Consider the following 26,144-nt stretch of genomic DNA (forward strand, 5'->3'; position numbering starts at 1 on the left):
CGATCATCAAGTGAGAACAAAATTGAAGGACAAACTGGAGTGGACTGTCCAGTGCGGGAAATGTGTAAGGATTGCCAGTTCTCGTGTGATTTTTGGCGTGTTTTGAGATGTGGTCGCCATGTATCTTGTCGGATAAAATCCAGAATCCGCGACTAATCACGGGCAGATATTATTATATTAACACCCTAATAATAACCTGCCTGATTTTCCCGACATTGATTCTGCGGGCCTTCTTAAAACGGCAGGATGTTTGGTAAGCACGTGATTAAAATTATGTCTTCGGTGAGGAGCATGATTTTATTTATTGGGAAACACTGCACAAAAAAAAGCACGCATCGCTGGCAAATCGCAGCTAGCCTGGGTGTGCGGTGAGCGGCGACACACACTTTGACCGTGAGCGCGCATAGCACGGAACCGCGCTCTCAGATCCCCTGGCGTGCACTCTCCCTCCGTGCAGCAGCAGCACCATGATTTCTCCCATCACCCTTTCAGTGGCCCGCGATCGGCTGCCGGTTCGGACGCCGGACGGGTCTTGATGGACGAGCGCGCCGTGTCGCTCCGGAGCCCATGTGTCCGCGCCGCGCGCCGCCACGCGCGCCACCATGTCCCGATCTCCCGCGGCTCCCGCGTCCGCTGCGGAGAGCGCCTCGCAATCCCGCTATTTCCAGGTAAGAGGGGCGCGAGCCACCGCGATCCAGCGCGATCTCCTCCCATCATCATTTCCCCCGCAGATGCTCGAATTCGCCCCCGGATGCGGCGAAAAAGTGCGAATGTCCAGCGACGCGTCGCGTGCACCTCAGCGCGCCGCAGCGTACACGGTACACACTCGGCGTTGCTGTCGCACCCGACGCGCGCGGCGCAGAACACGCGACAGACACACACAGGCACGCGACACGGCGACACATCGCTGCACACGGCGGCGCGCGAGCAGCGCCGCCGGCAACGGCGCCCTAGCGCACTGACACGGCGGGCCTGCGCTCCGGTGCCGCCGATTTTTTTTTTTTTTTTTTGCATCCATCATCTGTTACGGCGATGAATAATCGCAACAGATATCAGAGAGTCGCTTCGAGACGAGTTTGCCGAGCCAGGTGTCGTACTATGGTGCGGTACTAGGGTACGTGTCACGTTACACATGATGATCATGTGCTGCCACGAGGGATCGGTGCAGGTGCGGAGGATCCACGCCACGGTGTTGCAGCGCACAGGCAAGACGAGCACAGGCTGCGATCAGCGAAACAGCCCAGTCTCGTGTAACCTGTAGATTAATTGCGCGAATATTCATTGATTGTCCTGCCTTTGCGTTCAAAACATGATTAATATATATAGACACGCCGTACATATTTACTGAACTTCAAAATGTTGACATTTCCTTCTCACCTCTTTCGGCTTCTTTTTGCGAGGTCATATTTTTTCTCCCCGTCTTCATTTATACATATGTAAGAAAATATGTAAATTGAATTAATTAAAAAAACTAATTTATGCAAATAGGATTTCATGTGGGACCCGCGCTGTATTGCCGCGTCACCTGCGGTTTGATGTTTAGGGAAATAACTTTAATAAGTGGTAAAACAGATGTTCCCTTTCAGTGTGTGTGTGTATGTGCGCGTGAGCCTCCTGGAGCTGATACAGAATGCAGAGTGTGTTGCCTCTGGGAAGCCAGTCTGTGGGCAGCCTCTGTTGGGCCTTTTTAATTCTTCTTCTCGAATTCCATATTTAGACCATCTTCTCTTCCAATTCAGCAGGCTACTCAAAGCATTAATGGCTCACATGGTTTCTGCCGCCGTGCTGTATCATGTTCTCTCTCACATACGCGCCTATCTGTCAAGCTGCCGAGGAAGCTGCCCAAATGCAAGAGCCACTTTAAGAGGTCTGATGGAAGCACCTCCTCTGACACGACGTCCAGCTTCATTAAAAGACAGGTAATGCCGCCCACCCCAACCCCCCTTGCAGCACTCACTGCAGATGTTCTGGAGCTGGCCTACATGAAGATTCTGTGATTGTTGGGTTTGCACAGCTGGGGGCGTAGTGGTTAGAGCTGCTGCATTTGGCCCCAAAGGTCGCAGGTTCGAATCCCACCTCCAGCTGCAGTACCCTTGAGCAAGGTACTTACCCTAAGTTGCTCCGGTAAAATTACCTGACTTTATAAATGGGTAAATAACTGCATAGATTAACATTGTAAGTCTCTTTGGAGAAAAGCATCAGCTAAATGAGTAAATTATAATAATTGTAATTACTGTTATTTGGCATTGTCATGAAGACTACGGACAGATGTGCACAAGCATCTGTTGTCACTTCCTTTTTACCCGCATTCTTCTAGATTATGAGGAATTCTCACCTGGTGACATACCGGTGACACGTTGAAATATTTGTAATGAACATTGGGACGTGTACTTTGTATGTCCAAACGTGATGTATTTGCTTGTGTCTCTATTTACAGACCATCTAAGTAAGTGCTAAAATAAAAAAGCCATAACTTTTCCCAAAGTGCCGTAACCAAGCCATAAAGGATGCAAAGAGACTTTAAACACGTTACCATATGTTTGTAAATGCTGATACTGTGCAACTCGTTTAGCAGGAAATACCAAATGATCTCACATTTGCAAATATTATATTTGGATAAATCAAAAGAATCAACAGTAATCTGTAGTCAAATTAATATCGATTAGTGCAGATACTTTTAAACTCACCCTTGTGTAGACCTATACACTGCATCCTCATGTGGCAAATGTGCAAGTCACCAAATTTCCAAAGCAGAAAGATTTTCTTTTTATTTCCTCACTGTTTTCGTCGGCAGTAAGATGCACACTCTTTGCATAAGATCAACAGCTGATGAACAGTTGCTGAGTGTTTTTTTTATTCCCTTTTTTCTTCACTCATTATAGCTTTATCTGAGGCTTTTACAGAACATGGTCTAAAGGAGGTATTATTTGTGTTAAGTTTTTATGAACTGTGTTATTTATTGTGATAGAGCCTTTGGATTGATGAACAGATTGAATTATGAGCAGATTCCAGCCCCAGATGTGTTCATAAACGGAGGAGCCGGTGTCAATACTGTACTGTAGAGAGGCGTTGAGCAGCCACACCATTTACACAATGGTGCAGTTCTCCCTCAGGCCTACAGGTGGCAGTAAAGGTGGAAAGGTGAGACTCAGTAAGGTGAGTTGTCCATGGTTGTACAAAACTGAAAGAAGGTCAATAAAACTGAACTGGCTGAAAATAACTGAACACGCGCACACACTCTGAAACCGCTTGTCCCAAGCAGGTTCGTGGCAAACCGGAGCCTAACCTGACAATGCAGGGTAAGGGGACAAACCCAGCATGCGATGCCAGTCCGTCGCAAGGCACCCCAAGCAGGACTCGAACCCCAGACCCATCAGAGAGCAGGACCCAGCCAAGCCCGCTGCGCTATCACCCCCGCAAGTCAACACATTATATCTTATTTATATCACTGCGGGGGGCACGGTGGTGCAGTGCGTTGGACCTTGTCCTACTCTCCGGTGGGTCTGGGGTTCGAGTCTCGCTTGGGGTGCCTCGTGGCGACTGGTGTCCTGTCCTGGATGTGTCCCCTCCCCTTTGCGCCCTACATTTCCAGGCAAGGCTCTGGCTCACCACGACCCCACTTGAGACAGGAGGTTGTTGACAATTGATGGATGACATAATTATCTATGAAAGGGATGGATTCAGAATAACAAACTGGAACAGATTAACCTCAACAGGCATCTTTTGGTTTGTGCTTTGTCTGTGCCATCAGGACGGTTCTATTTTCTGGCTCTTTGGTACATCTTGTATTCTTAACATTTTGCATGAGGGACTTCTTGCTGACATGATGTGTGGAACATCATTGTATTCCTGTACACTGCTACAGAGGACATGAGTGAATTATGAAACTGGGTTAATAAGAGCTCCACCAAAATAGCATGTTTTGCTTTGTCTTTGCAGCACTGGCATGTTTGAAATCTTTCCCTGTAGTAGGAAGATAGGTATTTTATTGATCTCTGAGGATCAATATTTTGTATATTGGTATATGTTGTTTATATATTGATATATGTGATACATGATGGGGTATGTATGTAGGTACATACTGTAACTGTTGTAGTGGTTTTTTATGGGACCCCATTATGTGAGGGCTGACTGCATTATAATGTGTGTTCTTTTTTTGTATTTTCATTGCTTTATCAGAATATTTCATACAATCAGAATGAGTAGTTTGAAATATATTACCCTGTATAGGTTCATGGAAGCTACACATGCCTTATTGGCTATGTGTTATTGCACCTAATGTTTAAGATTGCTTATGACAATATTATGCATGTGCACCTGAGGCCTGGAGTTAGGCTAGGGGTCAGTGGGTCAAAGAACCAAGAACTATGAGTACATGTTGAGTAAACATTCATGGTCCTCAAGATGTTCACGTGAGCTCCGTGTCCCAGAAGCGACTTAGCATTTTCGGCCGACAGAAAGTCAGCGTTTATTGTTGTGAAACACATGATGGGACACAGTAGTTAGGACCCAAATGCAGGATTGTTTATTATAATGAAGGGGCAAAGCAAGTCTGGAGTTCGGAGAACGGTGTGGGTCCAAAAGGATGGTCCAAGGTTGTGGTCAAAGAGGCGAGGCGATGGGCAAAGCTGTGGGAAATTGGACTCAAGGAAGAGGAGTTGGGCAGGGGAACAAGGACAGGAAACGCAAGACGAAGGTCCATGGTTGACACTGCAGGAGGGGGTGGTTGTCTCACAGAGATTCCGCAACCTGGGAGTCATGGAATTTATACCCTGCCCTGCCGATTACGAGCAAGTGCTTGTGTTCGGGGTGTGGTTGTGGGCGTGACAATTGTGAGGTGGCCATGGATTGGGAGATGGAGCCCTGGTGTCTTCACCCTGTGGATTATTCCAGATCTTTGTTACTCATGTGCTGCAATGATGTGGTATGACTGGCGTAGGGCACCTGAAAGACGGGCAACAGCTTGTAGAGGCAGTGTATGACTCTATAGGGATTTAAACTGCAGGGGTTTAAGCAAGGAGAAATAAAGTTTAGTTAAAAAAATAATAAAAAGCTAATAAAATAATAAATGTCAGGTGTTCCAGGGCTATTTCCCTTCACTCATGAAACCGCATGGAAATTCAGTACATTTTTTTATTCATGGCAATTTCCGCCCATGAAAACGTTTAAATGTCAGTGCGTTTTACACAACAGATCGAAATAAAACCCGTGATTTCGTTTCGATTGTTTGCCGCCGTATCATATTTTACTATAATTAATATCGGGAGGCTTTTTACACCTTGAATAGCCCAATGAAAGCGCGCAAATTGGAAAACAATTTAATATGTACATTTACATAAATATGTAATTTGTAATATCTAATTTAATATGTAAAGGACTAAGGAGCATATGAGGATGTGCCTGAACAAACACCTGCTGTAATCGGGCTTAATGATATGATCTATGGAGGTTTTTTCTTGCATCAAAAAAAATACTCGTAAAGTGAAGGCAAATGATTTGTCAGTTTCCTCATCACTAAGCATCTTTGTGCCCAAACGAAACTAAAATAATATGGATTATGCATCGAGTTCAAAATAGAGGTGCGGATGAAGCGCGTGCCCGCGCTGCTCGCTCACGAGCTGAGCTGCCGCTCGCGGCTCCGCTCTCTTCCACTTGCGCTCCTGTTGAATCTGTTCGCTTCTGCTTGGTTTCACCCTGAATGTTGGTATGTTTTATCAGCAGTCGTCGACCTAAAGAATGTTCTCAGTGTAACGTGGGAGGGGTCCCGCTGGTAAAGGCATGACTCACCACTGCAGAAGAAACATCATACATAGCACAAAAAATGTTGCAGTGAAACAGCACGCTTTTCTTTTTCACGCCTATTCGCCGTGTGCGCACTTTTCGACGGTCCCTCGCTGCGGGCTCCAGTGCAAGTGAAGGCTGTGCGCGGAGGAGCCTTCAGCGGCTCGGTGCGCACCTTAGGGACGATGTAAAAAGTGTTGACAACTTCCTTTAAGAAAAACGTGAATATCTTAATGATATTGATATGTACAGGGGTTTGAAAGTCACCTAATATTATGGTTTATCACGAGACTGAAAGGGAAACCCGGGATTAAATTTGTAGTCATGATTGGGTGCACAATGGGCTAATGTTTAGTTTCCTCCCGCATTTTTGAAACGTGAGAGAGAGAGAGACTACGTGGCTCCACTATGTGACACCGTGGATGTTCCCACGTCGCGCTGCGCGCACCGACACCTGTCCCTAACTGCCGATGTCACTTTCCAACTCAAGCGCCTTTTTGCTCAACGAGGTTAGTGGCTTTTTACTATTAAGGGGGACCGGCGTTTATGAAGAAGGAGGAAAGAAATCCAAGTTTCCGAAGTGCAATACAATATTATATTAAGGATGAGAGAGAGGAAACGGGTTAATAATATCTGGATCGTCTCCGATTGATTCGGGTTCGGACGAGCTTCCACGTCCAACAAGTTCAAATCCTAGGGACATGATGAACACATTTCCTTATGAACACATTTGACAATTGTGTTGTTTCCTTATATTGTGTGCAAGCACATAGCCGCCCAAGAAGTGAAACTTTATGGTTGCGGTTGTGAACTCGGAGCTCGACCGTGTTCCAGTCTCTGTCTTCAAAGTTATTGATGACATGCAAATGAATTCATCCTCACTCTTGCCTTTTTTACTTTGTGATGCGTGTTTAAATGTACGTTGTAAAACTTTCACATAAACTGCGGATAGAGTCCGGAGAACAATATTATAATAAATGAAGATTGTTGGTCACTGTCTCTCGTTGTGACCGACAAGGTTAAATGGTGTTCCCCCCCAAGATCTAAATCTGATATAAGAATACTTTACATTTCCTTTGTCACTCTCTCATTTATTCTAAGGGAAATTCTTCCGGTGACAACAAGAACATGAGCTGCGGTCATCATAAATCACTTCTATTCATTTAGCTGAGACATTTCTCCAAAGCAACTAACAGTAATTTACCCAGTGATGCAGCTGTATTACTGGAGTAATTTAGGAAGAGCAACTTGCTCTAGGTAGGATTCGAACCTACAACCTTCACATCCACCAGCAGCAGCTCTAATCACTACACTACCAGCTGTCCAAATGGTGTTCCTGCGTTAACGTGAGCTCCTTAATCATATAAATCATAAAACATTTTTCATGTTTTTCAGCTGACAAATCTTAATACAACAAAATAAGACATTGTAGGGTTTCAGTAATAATAATAACATGATTTAGAATGATGTAAACGGAATGGAGCTTTATATAAATAAAGGAGGCCAAAGTAGTTTCAGTAACTGTGAACCCAACACAAAATTTCATGTAGAGCTGAGAGAACTACTGTACTTTAACTCACTTTACAACATGCAGCGCTCTCCTGTTCCACTAGGACCAGGTCTGCCTGCACAGTCATCTTTGAGCCTCAGGTGCTGACCGACACCCCCCCCCATGTTCCAGCCATGCTGGCTAAGCCATTCTGTCCTTGGCAGCACTCGCATATCACATGGCAGGGGCTGAAACCCCACATCCCAGAGCGACGCAGCACCAGGTAGCTGCTCCGATGTTGCGTATCTCTTGTCGAAAGTCAGAAGTGACCCTTGGATACCCAGCATACACTTTCATGCATAGCTCAGCACAGCACTCAGAAATGTGCACAGAGAGCAAAGTGTTTGGGTCCCATACTGCAGTTGAGGTCACTGCCCTCGTAGTCCAGAGAGAGGGGCAACAGGCACGTTTTTCTCCCGGTCATCTCTTTCCGGTGCCGCGCTCATCACGATTCATTCACCCTCGAGCTGGACAAATTCAGCCTTTGAATTTCTTGCAGCATGTTCATACAAATGACAGATTTCACATTTACTGGGTTTAAAACTGATGCCCTGTCCCCGAAGGGAGGGCCAGCCCTCGCTTCTGTCTAACGCTGCTTTAATCTGTGTGCTGTTATTGGTCTAAGGTTAGCCGATGAGCAACCCTATGGCCTATGAAACCCTGGAAGGATGTGAAAATTATAAATGCAATTTGGAGAGACAGGTCAAATTTTCTGTTTATCACAGTTAATCTGTAAATGAGTAAATTATTTGAGGAAGACAAAGTCATTGCTTTTCTGTTATTGTCGGGTGGGTATACGTTTACGATTGTATTATTATACATGATGCATTTTTAATTTTGAATGTTAAAATATTCTCTAAGCAAGGTCAGAAAATGGTTTTTTTTTTTTTTCCTACTTAAAATCTTTTCGTACACTAAGGACACAGCATGTAGGTGGTCCCTAAAAATGATTTACAGATACTTGGGTTTTACCCAAGCCTCGCACAGTTGCTTACACTGAGTGTTCTGCAAAGGATCAGTGTGAATAAAAAACATTTTAAATGTTGGTGCCTTCTGCTGCATTTAAATTCTTACCTACTCCTATAGGTCCTGCTTGATCATCGAATTATTTTGACAAAATGATTTCATGGGGGGGGTGCGGTGGTGCAGTAGGTTTGGCTGGGTCCTGCTCTCTGGTGGGTCTGGGGTTCAAGTCCTGCTTGGGGTGCCTTGTGACAGACTGGCGTCCCATCCTGGGTGTGTCTCCTCCAGCCTATGCCCTGTGTTGCCAGGTTAGGCTCTGACTCACCATGTCCCTGCTTGGGGCAAGCAGTTTCAGAAAATGTATGTGTGAGTATCTCAGGCAGGTGTGAACAGCAGAATCTGGTGTCAACCCTCATTTCCAGTGTCACAGTCAGAGTAACGGTGCACAGTTGGCATTTTTACTGGTGCACAAGGAGCTAGAGGTTCAGCAGCCTCAGATTTCCAGCTATTTTCCCCACCATCAGCTTCCTAGTTGAATTGGGGGCAGAAGAGTGATATATAGATATGACCAGACACAGAGCAGAATTCTGGATTCTGTGGAACTATCAAGCTTATGTTTCTGTCTTTCAGATATAGCTGTGTCCATTTACGTTTATTTAGCTGTGCCTATTTAGCCGAAGCGGGGACGTTTGGGGCCAAAGGCTACAGCTCTAACCACTACGCTACCAGCTGTGTAGGGAGGAAGATGTGTGTCGTGGGGCTGCTTTAATTTTCTTGAAGCCACCGTCAATAAGCGATTCAAAGAGAAGCTGGTTCGCGGCGGCCATAGACAATTTCAGGAGGTCATCTGCAGCTCTGCCCCAGGGGTTCGACATGTCAAGTCCCTTTCACGTTAACCAGGGGTCACAATCCAAGCGTTCCTGCATTTTCTGATCGAGTCCCAGCAGAGCTTGGGATAACCTAATTAAATGCCTCTATAAACTAATAATTTGCCTAATGAGAGTTTTTGCATATTTTTTTCCCTTTGAAGTTTTTCATGCTTCCTTCAGTGTCAACTTTTTAACGGTTTACAGTAATGTGAGAAGTCAGAAGCTTGATGGAATTACAGCATTTCATATCAGCTATACATGTACATGATGTCACTGGCTCCTTCATGGGACTTTGGCCTCCCCAAGAATTACTGTGTCTGTATATGAATCTTACCCCGTAGTCGACTATGAGTAGATGGGGGGGCCAGTGAAATTGGAATTGTGTCACAGGTTAAATTTATAGCATTGCATTCTGAAACCTGTAAGATGGGGCCTTAAGTGGAGGTGAAAATGAGGTAAAGATATACAGACACATGTAAAGATCCATGTAAACATACTGTACATAGGTGAGAAAGTGCTCTTGAAGTGTCGCCCCGTTTTTATTTAGCTATGAAGAAGTCATTCCAGATATTCCGGGATGGAATTTATGAACACTTTCATTGGACAAATCCTCCACCTTATTTGCTCTGGAAGTGTCTCGAATGAGTTCGGCACTTCCTGGGAGGCTTTGGTGGTTGGCAGCGCTCCATGGAGTCCTGGAGACGAGCCGTTGGATTCTTTGTCAGACTACGAAAGGGTCCTTCTTGGGTAAGAAGCAGATCTCGTAGCATCTTCACGAAATCTTCATTATGTGAGAGAAGGACCGGAAGAAAAGTTGAGTGGTTAAAAAAAAAAAAAAGGTGAACGCTGTGGCTCTCTGCAAGTTTTTCGAGTGAGAGATTGTGTGTGTGTGTGTGAGGGAGGGGGGGAGAGAGAGAGAGAGAGAGAGAGAGAGGAGAAGGGAGTGATTCTGCTGAGCTGAATACGGCCCAGTTCATCAGCGGCCGAGGGATGGAGAAGACCATGGCGGTCCAGTGACAGGGCTGAGGGATCACTTACCGTCTTCATGCTCCAGCTGAGTAAGTAGAGAAACCCCAGGAGCCGTGTCTCTGTCTCCCTTCGCAGGTCACTTCTTTGCTGCTATGGGGGCCATTTCTTCCCTTTTGATTTGATTTCGGCGAAAGCTTTTGGGTGGACATCCGTTTTTAGGGTGTCCAGATGCTTTTGGAAAAAGAACTGTATGAGTGCTCAATGAAGCTAAACGGTTTTTTTCCCGTTAATGTTGATTAGGCTAGTGTGTTAGATTAGGTTTGTGTATCATTGCCTACTTATTTAAAAATATTGCATGTTTTTACTGTAAATGCCTTTTGAGTATGTTTCTCCAAAACTTCATAAAGAGTGTGCAAATTCATGGAGTATTTATGCAACATATCAAGTGGATTAAACCTTTTCAGCTAAAGATTAAAAAAAAAAAAACACATTCGTGTAATTATTTTTGGTAAATGCTTGTCCTGGGTAGGGTCCTGGTGGTCTGGAACCTATCCCGCAATCACTGGGAGCAAGAGTGGAGGAAATGAACTCCATGGATGGAATGCCCATCCATCACAGGGTAGCAGAGAAAATATACTTTTTTTGAACTGGACATAGATCTTTTATGCTGCTTTTTTGGTTATTTTGCTGGGTGGCTGCCAGACTGGGCTGCGCTCTCTTTACCAGGGCAGAGGTAGTGACTGGGACTTGCTGTGCCCTCAGTGGAGGGGCCATGTGCCAGGGGACAGGCGTGCGCTCTCCTGTTAATAATGTTGAGCTTAAGTCTGAGCACATCCCCCGCAGGAATTGGGGGATGTGTGTGTGTGTGTGTGTGTGTGTGTGTGTGTGTGTGTGTGTGTGTGTGTGTGTGTGTGTGTGTGTGTGTGTGTCTGACTCACGTGCAATGTTCGTCAATCACGCTTTCAAATATCTGGAAAGCTCCTATTGTGATTCAGGCTTGATCGGTAGTTTTATGGCATCTGTAACGTTTGCGTAAAGTTTATGTCGAGGAATAGAGTAGATTGCATTCCGGATGGGATAGATCATTATGGGGTCACTCTAGAGTGTAAATTACAATTTATTTGCTGCCCAGGATGTTAAGGAAGGAAAGTCACACGTCTTGAGACTGAACTCGGTGCTGCGCACCCATCTGAGCTATAAAAAGAGACAAAAATTATTCTGAAGATGGTTTTTTAACACCAAGATGAAGATTTGAGTGATAAACCATGTACCAGGAGCTGCTCTGGTGGAATGTTCAAGAGTTCAGTGAACATACACACACACACACACACACACACACACACACACACTGTCCAAACTGCTTATCCCATATGGGGTTGCAGGGAGCCAGAGCCTAACCCAGCAACACAGGGTGCAAGGCTGGAGGGGACACAGCCAGGACAGGACACCAGTCCTTTGCAAGGCACCCCAAACAGGGCTTGAACCCCAGACCCACCAGAAAGCAGGACCTGGCCCAACCCACTGCACCACTGTACCCCCATGAGTTCAGTGAACACACACACATTTCCTGAACCACTTGTCCCATACGGGGTCGCGGGGAACTGGATCCTAACCTGGCAACTCAGGACGTAAGGCTGGAGGGGGAGGGGACACCCCAGGATGGGACGCCAGTCTGTCGCAAGGCACCCCAAGCAGGATTCGAACCCCAGACCCACCGGAGAGCAGGACCTGGTCCAACCCACTGCACCACCGTGTCCCCGTGAGTTCAGTGAACAGCAGGTCTTTATTACTTAGGTTTAGGTTTACTCAGGTGCTCAGTGAAAAAGGTAGCAGGTAATGTTACCTAATGTTAGAGAGCTGTTACCTTTTAGTTAGAAAGACATAGGTTCGAATCCCGCTGCCTGCTGTTGTATCCTTCAGCAAGGTACTTACCCTGAGTTGCCACAGTAAGATTACACAGTTGTATAAATGGTTAAATCATTGTAAGTCACTTAACACTAGATATATAGGTCACTTCAGAGAAAAATACCAGCTAACTGAATTAATATAAATGTATTTATATACAGCGTTTGATGTCTTTGCCCAAGTCTACTGGGAATCTCATATGTCACAGCATTTTACTGTTGCACTCAGCATTTTGCACATAACGAACTGATTAATTGGATGGTACAAAGTTAATTTTTAAAATAAGTTCTGTCGTTCACAAGGCAGTAAATGCCAGTGAAATGTGCAAAAACAATATTTTTATTCTAAGGCTCGCTGTCCAGATTTTTTTTTTTTTTCTTTTTTCACCAAGGGGCTGCGCTATTAAGAGCAAACCTTACCCTGCACCCCACCTCTCAGTTCCCAGGGGTCCCAGAGGCCGTCAGGAGTCGAGAGCTGCAAGAGATCATCAGGCCAAAGAGAACAGAGTCAGAGGAAGCTAAATTTAGAGAGTGAAAAGCATTCGGGTTTCGGCGTCCAGACCTCCAGCTTCCGACTGACATTCTCTGTGTCTGTCCCCTTGGTCTCTTCCCTCTTTGTCCTACTCATCTTTATAGCTGCCAGTCATAACACTCTTCATCCTCAGCTCCCTGCACCTCTATTTATTTATAAAGCGGTCAGCCAGCCGTGGCAATGTGTGCATGCCTGGACGAAAGCAGGAAGTGTGGCCCCAGGACATTCCCACAGCCAACCGCCCCGACAAAGTGCGAACGCGAATGAGGAGCGGCGCTCTGGGCTCTGGACGGTGCTCCGGCCGTTCGGTCTCCTGCCAGTGCCGGCGGACACGCGCTGGGGTGGATGAGCCCAGGTTGGTGGGTCTGTCCATTCCCGTGCGGAGCTGGGTGAAATCACGCCCGCATCTCCGCAGCGTTGTCCGTGGTCAGCGGCTCTCCAGCGTGACGGCAGAGCGCCTGCCAAACATGGGATCCTGCATGAGAACTGTGTGTCGAATGTGTCTCCACAAACCACTCATCTGAAAAACAACAAATACATGTCCAGTCAGTGACTCTTTTCTTCGATCTCGTGCAGCTTGGTCAAATTTTGCCCCCCCCCCCCAGTCCAATGATTTTTCATTCAGCCTGACGCTGTCCGGCATCTCCGCTGCGTTCTGGTCCTCGCCTCGCTCCTCCGTCTTTCTTAATGCAGCCGTTTTTTAACGCTCTCCCCAGTCCTCGTTTTCTCCACCGAAAGAGACGTTTGTCTTTCTCGCTGTCGCTTGTCTTTCCGTCATACGAAACGATCTTGTTTTTGTTCCCGGTGACGCTGCAGAATGCTTGTGTTCGCTGAGCCCAGTTGGGTGTCTCCGAAAGCACAAGGACCATATGGATGTGGACAGCTGGTAGCGTAGTGGTTGGCGCTCCTGTATGTAGACCCAACGGTTGCAGGTTTGAATCCCTCCTCCAGCTGCAGTACTCTTGAGCAAAGTATTTAACCTGAGTTACTGTAGTAAAAACTACCCACCTCTACAAATGGGTGAATAGCTTAACATTGTAAGTAACTTTGGAGAAACACATTAGGTCTCGGTTACTTTCTTTTTATGATTTAATTGACAGCTTTGAGTCACGGCTACACAGGCACAGAAAAAGCATACCAAGAAAATGCAAAAATATATACAATGACGTAGTACAGCACAAGGACGAAAGGTCAGAGCATTCAGCCCGGGTGATCATATAGCACTATGTAAGGAATTTCCAAAAGATGATCCAATGTTCTAGAATTCTTTTATACTTATAAATAGTCACTTATCATACATGTCGAATGTTAACTTTTCTCCTGGAGGTAAGTTAGAGAGTTGAGTTAAACACATATTTGTAGACTGAACTTCCAGTTTGGACCATAACAACAGAATGCATTTTCTTCCCAGATATAGAATAATAATCAGTCTGTTGTCAGTTCGGACCCATTTCTGGTCCACATTGCCACGTGCCTTTTGGACGTACGCACACACGCAGAGAGTCTGAAACCGCTGGTGCCGAGCGGGGTGGCGGGGAGCCAGAACCTAACCCAGCAACACAGGGTGCAAGGCTGGAGGGGGAGGGGGGACACCCAGGATGGGACGCCAGTCCATCGCAAGGCACCCCGAGCTCAAACCCACCGGGGCCTCGCACGCTTCCCCCCCACCCCAGCTTTCAGATGTACAGGCATTTTCATGTGGTCCAAAATGATAAACCAATTAGGTCTCAAGTTCCTCACTGTCTTAAGCAACCTAGGAACTCATTTAAGAATAGAGAATATTGCTGAAGATGATACGTGCGAATATTGCGCTATATTTCGTGATGCTAATTGGGACGCTAGTTCCCTCCGCCGGCTGGAAGGAGTCGGGTGCGTGAAATGTAGTTATTGTACCAGTGCTGCCCTTCCAGTCCGTGAACCGCGACGCTCAGTGTGACGATGTTGCGAGTCTTCAGTTGCACTCCTGTGTGTGGCCTCTGTAGTTTCACTCAAACTGTACTCTGTTTCTGGCGTGGTACATCTTGCTCCTCCAATCCTGCTAGGATTCGGTGAATATTTCAGTGCCGTCTCCCTCAGGGCTGCTGAATCCCTCCAAATGTTCACGAAGGGCCTCGAAACACATCTCTTTCAGATTCCCTTCTCTCCGAATCTCCTGTCTACGCCATAAATCTGCGTCACATCGCTTGTCACAAACGCCGTTTTGCTTCCCCTCAATTCCGTGTACAGCCACCAGCAATGTAACGTATGCTGGTGTGAACATCAGACAAACTGGCTGCGCTCCGAGACTCTCCGTCTGCATCTGTATCTCTCATGCTGGTGGTGAAATTAACTTTTGTTTTTGCTGAGCTGCACGTCGCTTTGGAGAAAAACATCTAGTTTATGAATAAATGTGAATGACATCCTGTATGCTGTATATGTTTCTCTTTACACCCCGATTAAGCGCAAAAGATACAGTAAGGAGCCAGACTGCCAGATTTTCCTGCGCCGCAGCCATTGCGCATTCGGGGCTGCTTGTTCCGAGCCGTGCCGAGTGCGTGAGGGGGGCACTCGTTCCTCAGAGACGTGGCAGACACGGAAGCGCCGCAGCCCCTCCACCTGCGGATCGACGCACGCATCCAGGGAGCGCGAAGCACGTGACGCTGTGTGTTTTTTGCCCCGTGTGTATCTGTGTGTTCGTGACATCAATGAATGAGTGCGCCGGAAAGTGGGTTGAGGCAGCGGAAGCCTTTCTGCGTATCTCTGTATACGCATATGAACGGTGTCTTTGCAAAGATATTCTTTCAGTTTGCGACCGAATCTGAGCGTTTCCCCGAAACAGTTAATGCTGAGGCAGAGGCAGAGGCATAAAGCAAGGCTTCGCTGTGCTCGCCCACCACTGCTTTGAATTATTTATATGTTCATCACAGCTTCTTCCTTCCTGTTAAATAGAAAAAGACTGCAATTCTATTATTCCAGCCCCTGTGTACGAGTGTGTGCACGCAGGCATGTTTTTGCAGCCTTCTCGGAAGCAGCTGGCACTAGTGTAGACACACACACACACACACACACACACACACACACACACACACACACGTGCACCTGCTGCGCTACTAGATCCCTGCACTCGGTGACTTGCACCTTCGTGGACTTGGTAGCGTGGGTTGAGTGAGGGAGTCGGATGCCGATCGGTGCGCCCTATGTTCTTCTCACAGGTGCAGGCTACGCAGGGTAAAAGACGGTAAAGGAGGCGTGAGGAGAGGCAATGGTGTTAAGGTGGGAGGAGTAGTGGGAAGGAGGAGGAGAAGAGAATGAAAGGAGGAGTTGGGTGGTGGGGAGCACAGGGGAAGGGGGTGACTGAGGGTTGCAAAGCAGGGACGGCTAGTAATGTAGTGCTTAAAGATGCTGCCCTTGGACCCAAAGGCTGCAGGTTCAATACTCGCCACTACCTGTAATACCTTCGAACAAGGTACTTGCCCTAGATTCCGCCAGTGAAGTCACCCATCTATGGGTGAATGATTGTAGGTCCTCTAACAGTGTGAGTTGCTTTGGAGGAAGGTGTCAGCTAAATGAATAAATGTAAACCTATATACTCCTGTAGCAAGTGGGAGTGGAGCAGGGTTTCCATATGACCACCAGCCACTTAGGCACACACACACAGGCTGAAACTGCTTGTCCCAATCAGGGTTGCAGTGAACCAGAGCCTAACCCAGCAACATAAGGCTGGAGGGGGAGGGGGCGCACTCAGGACCGGTCACCAGTCTGTCACAAGGCACACCAAGCAGGACGCGAACCCCAGACCCACCGGAGAGCAGAACCTGGCCAAGCCCGCTGCGCCACTGTACCATGTTCACTTATCCACAATTCAACCAAAGAAAAAATATTGCTCACACACATTCTTACTACCATGATATCATTTCAGGAACATGCTGGCAATGAGGCATATATAAAAATGACCGTGCATTCTGGCTTGCCACCACATGTAACAGCTCTAACAACAAATATTTTCAAAGAGTAAGAAACTGATTTCGCAGCAAACTTTACAGCTGCCCGTGAAGTTTGTCTTGAACTGCAGGTCACGTGAGTCGATCGTTTCGGTGCTGGCTGAGAGGAAACAAGGATCGGATGAAACGTGGACACGTGGAGGGACAGATCTGGTTCGCTGACATGGAGACCGAAGCGCAGATGGCAAAATGTACTTCTTCCTTAGGTCTTTTTATTTCGCACCCCGGCCAGCCTGTTCTAGGCCATGTTATTCACGCCTGACAGAATCAGGACTGAGTTTCCTATAAAGATTAATACCGGAGCGTGTCTCCTGGACTTGGCAGTGAACAGGATAAATTGGGCTTTTCACATTTATCAGAGCTGTCACCTGTATCAGGTTGAACTTATTTTTTCCCTGTAGGTACAGTATTGTAATTGTCGAGAAGTTCGTATTTGCAGTGAAAGACTGACTTTTTGAAATGCATGTCATGCATATATACTGTGTATAAACTATGAAAATGGGACTAGAAAGCTTTAAATTAGGACTTCTGATTTTTTTTTTTTTTTTTAATTTACATTTATTTATTTAGCAGACGCTTTTCTCCAAAGTGACTTCCAATGAACTCTTATTCACCGCAGTGACTTACACTGATAGATACACTACTTACACTGGGTCACTCATCCATACCAGCTTTCTTTTGTATCAACACCTTATTCTATGTGTACTCAGGATCAATCAGTTATAAAGAAAATTTTCCATAGCTACACCACTGTCTTGAACCATTTTCAAACCATGAACTTAAGCTTTTTTAACTGAACAACAAACTGAGTTAATAATATGGAGTTTGTACAATGGAGGTAAATATCCTCTCAATCTCGTCTCACTTTGGGTGGAGCTCTTTAGAGGCAGGATGTTAGGGCAAGACCTTATTCAAAAGCTTCAACAGCAAAAAAAAAAAAAAATGTGTGTATCTTCTATCACAAGTCTGGGTTTCTTGTTTATTGCTTATGGTGGTTCTCCTCTCCACCTGTATGTAGCTTGACACAAAATTGACCGCCTTCAGGTAACGGAGGAGGGGGTATTAGGGGGTGTATATGACCACCATAGTTCTGCAACAGAGTGGAGCACACAAGGGCAATTTTAATTAATTTTCCAGGTCGTTTGTGTCTCCCAAAACACTGCTGGGTTATGGGGTGGGAAGGGTACGTCCCCGTGCGATAGAGAGACGGATCCCAATGGCATACAAGGATGAAAGTTACATGCCTTCCAGGGGGCGGCTTAATGACCCCTGACACCTGTGCAGTTAGATGGAACGCTCCTTCCAGCCCTCACCGAAATCCATGGCTTTGGGATGAGGGACCAGGTGGAGGTTTCGTGGAGTGTCCCTTGAAACTGTCAGGCTCCGGGGAAAATATTCCAGCAGGCTGTTTTATTGCATGCGAGATGAAAAAACATGAGAATAAATATAGGGCAACTTGGGCTTCTCCGGCCGTATCTCATCTCAGGAATAACCGTCTTGGATAATGGATGCAGTGACCTCCACCGAGATGGAAGAGAGAAGCACTGCTCTGTCAGCAAGTCACACCATTCATCTGAAGAGTCCGGTGGCATAAATGGTTCCAAAATCCAAAAGCAGACAGGAATGTCGACCCAGAATCACCCTCAACTCGTAATATCAACGTTAACGAGGAAATGCTGAGTTTCACCGAATCGCCGTTGTTCTTCACAGGGTTCAGCCGATTCATACACAAGTAGGCCCTCCGACTCCGACCTGTCCCTGGAGGAGGACCAGGAGGCGTATCGGCGTGAAGCCGAGCGCCAGGCCCAGCTACAGCTGGAGAGAGCCAGGGTAAGGCCTGTCCTGCCACGCTTCCGTCTTGTCTGTGATTGTCTGAGGTTGCTTCCGCTCACAGCTGGAATTTTCCACCAGATAAGGAGAATTTTGCTTTTGAAAACTTACCAGCCGTAGTCAGGGAAACTTAACAAGCAGCCCATAAATAATGTGTCACTGCCACAATTAACCTACCTTCAGAGTGACATCTTCTTTCCGATAGATTATGTCACTCATTACACACACAATGTCTGAAATTGCTTGTCCCAAGCGGGGTCGCAGCAAGCCGGAGCCTAACCCGGCAACACGGGGCGCGAGAAGGAGGGGACACACCCAGGACAGGACGCCAGTCCATCACAAGGCACCCCAAGCAGGACTCGAACCCCAGACCCGCCAGAGAGCGGGACCCGGCCAGACCCGCTGTGCCACCCTCCTTCACTCATTACATTAATTTAAAATATCATGACACAGTATAACAAAGATTTTATTATGTCGATTGTTTTGCTTTTGCCATTCAGTTTTTTAAGATTGTGTACTTTTGGCGTTAGTTCATACTATATGTCAGTTTTTAGAAAACTATTCAACATTCTTGAAATGAGCAAATTTTGGCGAACTTTGGCACCGAGTTCCAAGCACCAAGTACTCCAGTAACTTTTAGGATCTAATTCTTTCAAGAATGTTTTGGTACTTTCTAGAATGTGATGATGCCTTCTGGAATCTTCCAACGGCTGCAAGATTCTGTGGCTAAAAGTTATGCTCTAGAAGAATTAGTGGTATTTTTGTAATCAGTAAACTTTTACTAATCACAATCGATGCAAAAATCGACATAAATATCAGTGAAAAGTGCCTGGTCATGGGTTATGTGTGAGATTTGGCAAAGAACCAGTACTTGAGATTGTCCATCAGGATTATCTCAGCCCAGTGACATTGTTTCTCCTTCCAACAAGAACAAGAAAACAAGAAAACAAAGAAACCTTTCTTGAAAGCAGCGGAGACAATCCAGAGTGTTGGGTTAATTAGTTCTCAGGTTCTCAAGGAATCTACAGGACCAGGAATGTATCATTTGTGTTTGACGGAAGAGTAGTTGTGTAGCTCTGGTTCCTACATGTCACCAAGCTCAGTGTGAAGCCCTCACGTGTCATGAGCCTTCCTGAGTAGGCGTTTCCCACGCAGAGTAAACCCGTAGCGTTTGCTGTGAAGACCAACGTCCCTTACTGTGGGGCTCTGGACGACGACTGTCCCGTCCGGGGTGCTGCCATCAACTTTGAAGCCAAAGACTTCCTGCACATTAAAGAGGTGAGACATGGCGAGCAGAGCTTGAGATGAACCCATTGTCACCCAGTGTTGCCATGTCTGATAATGCATTTTGGCGGGAGATGAATGTGCACCGGAGGGCTAGTGGAGTGACTGTGGGGGCAGCTGCGGTGTCAAACTGCTCTGTATCTGTTGTAGAAACACAACAATGACTGGTGGATCGGCAGGCTGGTGAAGGAGGGGGCCGACATAACCTTCATTCCCAGTCCTCTCCGCTTGGAGGCCATCAGACTCAAACAGGAGCAGAAGCAGCAGAGGTGAGGAAATCTCCCCGTCTTCAGGGTCTGCCTGTTCGCCATATGGCGTATGGTCATACCTCTTATTCAGCACAAGTGGCAGCACAGATGGATTGTATGAGCACTGGGACCTTGTTGCTCCTGCAGGAAAACTGGAGGGAGTTCCTCAGCCAGCTTGGGAGATATGATGTCGGGAGGATGGAGGTCCACCCCTCCCGCATCTGGTGAGTGTGTTACTGATGAGGTGTCTGACTGGAAATATCCAGCGTCATAAGTGAACTGACTGTCCAAAGTAGAGCTCATGGCTGAAGGTATGGGGTTCGTGGTGTTGGTTTAGGGTAATGTTACTACTTCCATGGTTCAAAATGCATGAGAATGATGGGCTAGCACTGAAACAAAACTGTGTGAGATTTTCACAGAAAAATGTTTTGATTATTCTTCTCTTGTCTTCAAAAGCCAAGCAGAAGCAAAAGCAGGTGAGGACTGTTATGCGCTTGGGTTGTGCATTCAGTAGGATTTGAAAATAGTGTGAAAGGAGAATGTAAATGATGTGCAGGGAATTCTAGTCCTTACTCTGGAAACCTGTGTCTGTGTCCATGCAGGCAGAACACATCCCTCCCTATGATGTGGTTCCATCCATGAGGCCTGTGGTGCTGGTTGGACCATCCCTGAAAGGTTATGAGGTGAAAGCAGCTTTACCGAACAGGCTTCACTCCTCCTTTTACATTTATTTGATGCTTTTCTCCAAAGTGACTTACAGTGTTCAGCTGCTTTATTATTTTAAGTACGATTATTTACCCATTTTTACAGCTGAGTAATTTTACTGGAGCAATTTAGGGTAAGTACCTCGCTGATGGGTACTAGAGCTGGAGGCGGGATTTGAACCTGCACCCTTCGGCCCAAAAGCAGCAGCGGCCACTACGCAACAAGCTGCCCCTTTTATTTTCTCTTTTCTGGTCTAATCTGTTTGACTGGCCTAGGAAGCACAGAAACACACATGAATAAATAATATGCAATGTCATGAAGAACTTCACAGGCTTCAGGGACAGAAGTGCTCAGAGTTTCCCGGCTAAGTAACAGTCTGCTGAGCTTCGACGTTCTACCTGCCTCGTGCTCTGAACAAGGACATCCATTTTCTGCCCGTATGAAATATTTAAGACCCGCTCAGGCCAGGCTCTGTAGGGATGTGCTAAAAGCTTCTGCCGGCCTCCTCTGGTGGGCAGCTGGGAAGCTCTGGGAAGCTCTGCCAACCTCCTCTCTCTGCTGCATGTTACTGCAAATACTTGCTTTAGTAACACATTAATCTTACAGGCCGGTGCTAAATCCAGCAAGGCCTCCTCAAATGGCCTGTATAAAAGTTTCACAGCCGCCTCCTTGAAGCCCTCCTTTCCAGTCTCCGTTGAGGCACAGTTTCAGTTGTAAGCTTTGGAGCGCAGTTTTGAGTTTGCTGTGATGAGGAGCGATTTGCTCACGGAATGGAAGAATGGAATAGAATGAATGGAAACTGAACTTCTCGCCTGTCTTCCTTCCTCTCGCTCTGGTAGGTCACAGACATGATGCAGAAAGCACTGTTCGACTTCCTGAAGCACAGGTTCGAGGGGAGGTTAGTCGAGATCGAGATGTTGTCCGGCTGATCTGCGAACGTCTGCAAAAATAACAGGCAGAGGACTGAAAAATCCTCAGGACGGGACAAAAATGTTCCACCTACCCCACCAGTACTGTACATACCAGGCTGAGGGATCTTAGAAGGGTGGATTTCTGTTCTGGTAACAGTGGTGTTGTGGTGCCCGATGACTTGATATCCTTTTACAGAATTTCCATAACTCGGGTGACTGCCGACCTGTCTCTGGCAAAGAGGTCCGTCCTCAACAAGAGAACCATCATGGAGCGGTCCAATACACGGTCCAGTTTGGGTGAGCGGTGAACTAAGTGTTTAGCCAAAACCGATGCTCCTTCGGCAGAATATCTCTGCAGTAGGGAGGAGTGGTGGTTAAGGCATTACGCCCGATGCAGCATTTTCACTTCGGAAGCCAATACGACTAGGATGAACTATTTTGTAACGGCTGTAGTTTGTTACCAGGACATTCCTTTGTTGATTCCATACGTGAAGAACTTGCATGCTTTTCTCTGCTTTGAAGCCGAGGTCCAGAGCGAGATCGAGAGGATATTTGAGCTGGCTAAGACCCTACAGTTGGTCATCTTAGACGCAGATACCATAAACCATCCTGCACAGCTGGCCAAGACCTCCCTGGCTCCCATTGTCGTCTATGTGAAGGTATCATCACCAAAGGTAGGACACCTGGATTTGTCACAGCTGCGATCGCAGATTCATTGTAAATGTGACTGAAGTTAATTGCGAAGAGCCGTGTTCACTCTCTCGCAATTTCAGACTGACCTGCTGGCAACAGGAAAATGGCCTGCTTTAGGAAAACGTCACGGCATGGGGCAATCTGTCGCCCGCTCATCCTTTTCTTAGTTCGCCCTTGACCCGCAAGCGTGGACTCTTCGTTACGCTCTTCTTTCAGACTTCTCTTTCACTTCCTTGATCCATAGGTCCTGCAGAGGCTGATAAAATCTCGAGGAAAGTCCCAGAGCAAGCACCTCAACGTGCAGATGATGGCCAGTGACAAGCTGTCTCAGTGCCCCCCGGTGAGTGACACTGCCTCCCGACACACCTCCTCCCACTTCCTGTTCTCCTGGAAAACTTGCATCTCAGTTACACCTCATACTATATCGGGATTTTTTTCTCTCTTAAGACTCCACACCACTGCAGGCACCTTGTCTTCTTCATCCCAGTGGTAGGCGTATAGAAGATCTGCAATGTTACAGGATTCTCACATGACTTAGTGGTGTTTTAAGCCAATATTAACCCTCTGAAACCACCAGGACATGTTTGATGTCATTTTGGATGAGAACCAGTTGGAAGATGCCTGCGAACACTTAGCCGAATACCTGGAGGTCTACTGGCGTGCAACGCACCTACCCGGCTCCTTCTTGGAGCAAAACCTGATAACCCCGCCTTCAGCTATGTCCAGCCTGCAGGTAAGTCTGACACACGGAGGTCACCATAATTTCCTTGCGCTCTCTAGCCGAAGGGTTTCGGGTTCCGAATCCTGCAAACACTTTCAGGTTGGGCTCTTTTAGAAGTGCATTAAGGTCCAGGATGGTTTTCAGGATCACATAAACCTCTGTGACCTGAGGGCCACCCCCCTGGGTGTAGACCCCTGGGTCTTTAGGACTGGGGAATGGAAGAGCAGAGTCCAGACACACACACACACACACACACACACACACACACACATTTTCAGAACCGCTTGTCCCATACGGGGTCCAGACAATTAATTTAAAAATTGATTATTTACAAAAAAAAAAAAAATCATGAATTTTATCTCAGTAGGTAAAAGGAAAATGAATTTTATATGCAGTTGTCTGTGATAAATTATTAAAATATGGAAACAGTATGGAAATATGGAAACAGAGACAGCAGATGTGCTGTTTGAGGGGAGTGTTGCAGTCGAATGCCTTTCTTGTACCGCGTGACTCTAGCTGAGTTTGGCGATGACCGTGCCTTCGTAGATCTTGAATAATTGCGTTACCTGACTTGACTGACAAGTTTACCCTTGCGCTGTTCTTTATTATGCGCTCTTTAAAAATCAGCCACCTGAGCGTGTGTCCGAATTTCCTCTCGTTTTGGACTGTTTGAGAGATTTATGTCTCCGTGCCCCGATTTCGGAAAACTCCCTGATCCATTGTTTCTGCGTGCTGCGCTCCTTCCGCAGACGGTCTTGCCTCTAGAGCGTCCTACTGTGTCAAACTCCCATGTCATCCCGAACGGGACTGTCGCTCACTCCATGCTTAACGTTTTTGCAGTTCTCTGAGACACGGGAATTAATCGAATGATCACTTACACGCTGGGTGAGTAGGCAGGATGATTTGTCTGCATCTCCCACCCAGTCCCCCCCACCCTGTCCCCCAAACCGTAGAACCCTGGTACAATTCAGCAGTATGAGTACCTGTAAGCTCTTCCCGAGCCTTTCAAAGAGTCCTAGACCGATCACTCTTTACCCACCTAATGCTTTCCCCGCTGACTCACAGAACTAAAGGCTTCGTTCTGTCCTCATCATGCCCCATTGACATCGATCTGACAGACGCTGCCACTTAAACTGCACAGGTTTCACATGTGAGTTCACAAAGCCTTCGCAACACACAGGGATCCTGCTGCACTGATTTTGCTCCTTCTTGTGCTGCCAAAGAATAAAAAAAGGAAATGCTTTCTACCATTGAAAATGCTGATGGACGGTATGTTGGCGTGGAAACCTGTCTAGTGCCAACAAATGCTTTATGAACGTGGAATGTGTTCACTCGCTCCCCGCACAGTGACCTTGTGGGAAATAACACGCATGGTTCGATTTTGCAAACCGTTTTCCTTCAGATGACACTTGGGATTTGTAGCAATCGCACATTCAAATCGCAAAATTCTGAGGAAAAAAAAAATCCACTATCTTAGCTGGTTCGAGAAGTACACGATGCTGAAAACATTTGCCCGCTGGGAGTTGTGATTGTGCGTTCTCTGGAAAATAATGCGACTGGTTCCTTGGAACCGAAAGTGGAAATATAACTTTTGAAATATAAGTTTTGTGCCGTGTCCCGCTTGTACTTGCATGACATTTCTCCATCTCTGCGTGCAAATAGGCACATAGTAAAATATGAAGAAAAGCTTAAAAAGCTGCTGGTGGACAAATCTACGTCCGGGTCAGGTTCTCACCTGCTCTCTCCTGTGCCGTGTCCCCGGATTAGGATGGGCAGCTGCTCTCGAGTCCGGGGACTGGCAAGGACGACCTAGCGGGGCGCCAGTCTTCCGTGGAGCAGGACAGCCTCGTGGCCTCCGACGACGCCAGCTACTCTCTTTCCCCTGGCAGGAGGGGGACTTCACGGCAGCTGTACTCTGAGAAAGAGGACGAGGAGGAAGAGGAAGCGGAGGCCCCGCATCACAATGACACTTACCGTGATCTGCGCCCGCCACAACGCAGCAGCCGTCCCGCCGCAGGTCACGGCGCCGCAAGCCAGGGGTCCAAGGACTACTGGCTGCAGAGCGACAGCCGACAGTCCCACAGCCAGCGTTCTGCACATCCCAGGTCACGGGACAGCCACTGAGAGCAGGAGATGGACGGGACAGGGGACAGGGGACAGGGACCGCACACACCCAGAGCTCTAAATACCCTCAGGCCTCCCCAAGTTGCCCCACAGCCATGGAGCAGGTCTGTTCAGCACCGGTCCGCCCACCGTCTAGGACCATCCCGTTCATTTCTGCTGGGAGGTGCCAAAAATAAGGTTGGACCCATACAGGCAGGTGCAGCTCTTACAAAGGCCTGTACACATAGTGCTAGTCTGCTCGTGCGCCGCTATAAAGGCTCGTGAGACACCTGAGGCCCGTTTTGTATTAAGAGACGCAGGCAGTGTCCGCAAAGACCAGGATTGTAGATCTGCCTCGGCCGCATTGCATCATCGACCATCGTAATTTAGCGGTCATGGGAGACCGGAGATCAGCGGCCGTCCTGCAGCAGGTGAAATCTGAGTTTGACGCACCCAAGACTCTTGAGACGCGTAACTTTTTACACCTGACCCTCAGTCCCAAGTGTTTGGGTGCCTGGCTGGGTGAACTGAACCTGTCTGCTGGTACATGCAGCGTCGCTGACCAATTCCGGAAGGCTTTTTCAAATGAATTACCGGCACGTAATGCTTTTCAAAGATTTTTTAACTGGATGATATTAAAAACAAATTTACATGAAAATTAGGCTTTATTACATTTTCTCATCGGCTGCCACGACACCGCTTCTAACTTCGCTAAAACTGCAGAACCACGTACGATGTTGCATTCCGGTCCGAGTGCTGTTGAACAACAGGTTCCGCCCTGGTCTGCTTGACGCATGAGCGCTGGACTTGACCGGGTTCAAGCATTAGTATATTGAGCGTACAGTGCTGCTCGAAAGTATGTGAACCCTATAGGTGGGGTCATTATTCTTGTATTAAATATTAAAAGAAACATACAATCTGAATGTTAAATCTTGAAATGAATGTATAAAATTAACGAATGACTATGATTTACACACCTGACTCTACTACTTACCTACTTGGTTTAACCAGTGACACTTGGGCTTCTCTTATTTTTACTCCTTCACTACTTGTGTGTTTCTACTACGCACATGATTTCCTCTAAGCAACATATGGAGCTGGT

At 46.9% G+C, this 26,144-nt stretch overlaps 1 protein-coding gene across 1 annotated transcript; it reads left to right on the forward strand.

Moving 5' to 3' along the window:
• On the forward strand, window positions 1-26,144 carry LOC108939151 (voltage-dependent L-type calcium channel subunit beta-3-like). Its single transcript, XM_029246425.1, has 14 exons — window positions 1-668; window positions 1,827-1,919; window positions 18,258-18,377; window positions 19,533-19,655; window positions 19,812-19,930; window positions 20,057-20,133; window positions 20,366-20,385; window positions 20,512-20,592; window positions 21,454-21,512; window positions 21,722-21,822; window positions 22,048-22,199; window positions 22,463-22,558; window positions 22,796-22,951; window positions 24,707-26,144. The coding sequence occupies exons 1-14, from the start codon at window positions 603-605 to the stop codon at window positions 25,061-25,063; spliced, it is 1,620 nt and encodes a 539-aa protein (XP_029102258.1). The 5' UTR covers window positions 1-602; the 3' UTR covers window positions 25,064-26,144.

This window comes from Scleropages formosus, chromosome 19 (assembly GCF_900964775.1).
Source record: "Scleropages formosus chromosome 19, fSclFor1.1, whole genome shotgun sequence".
NCBI classification, from domain to species: domain Eukaryota; kingdom Metazoa; phylum Chordata; class Actinopteri; order Osteoglossiformes; family Osteoglossidae; genus Scleropages; species Scleropages formosus.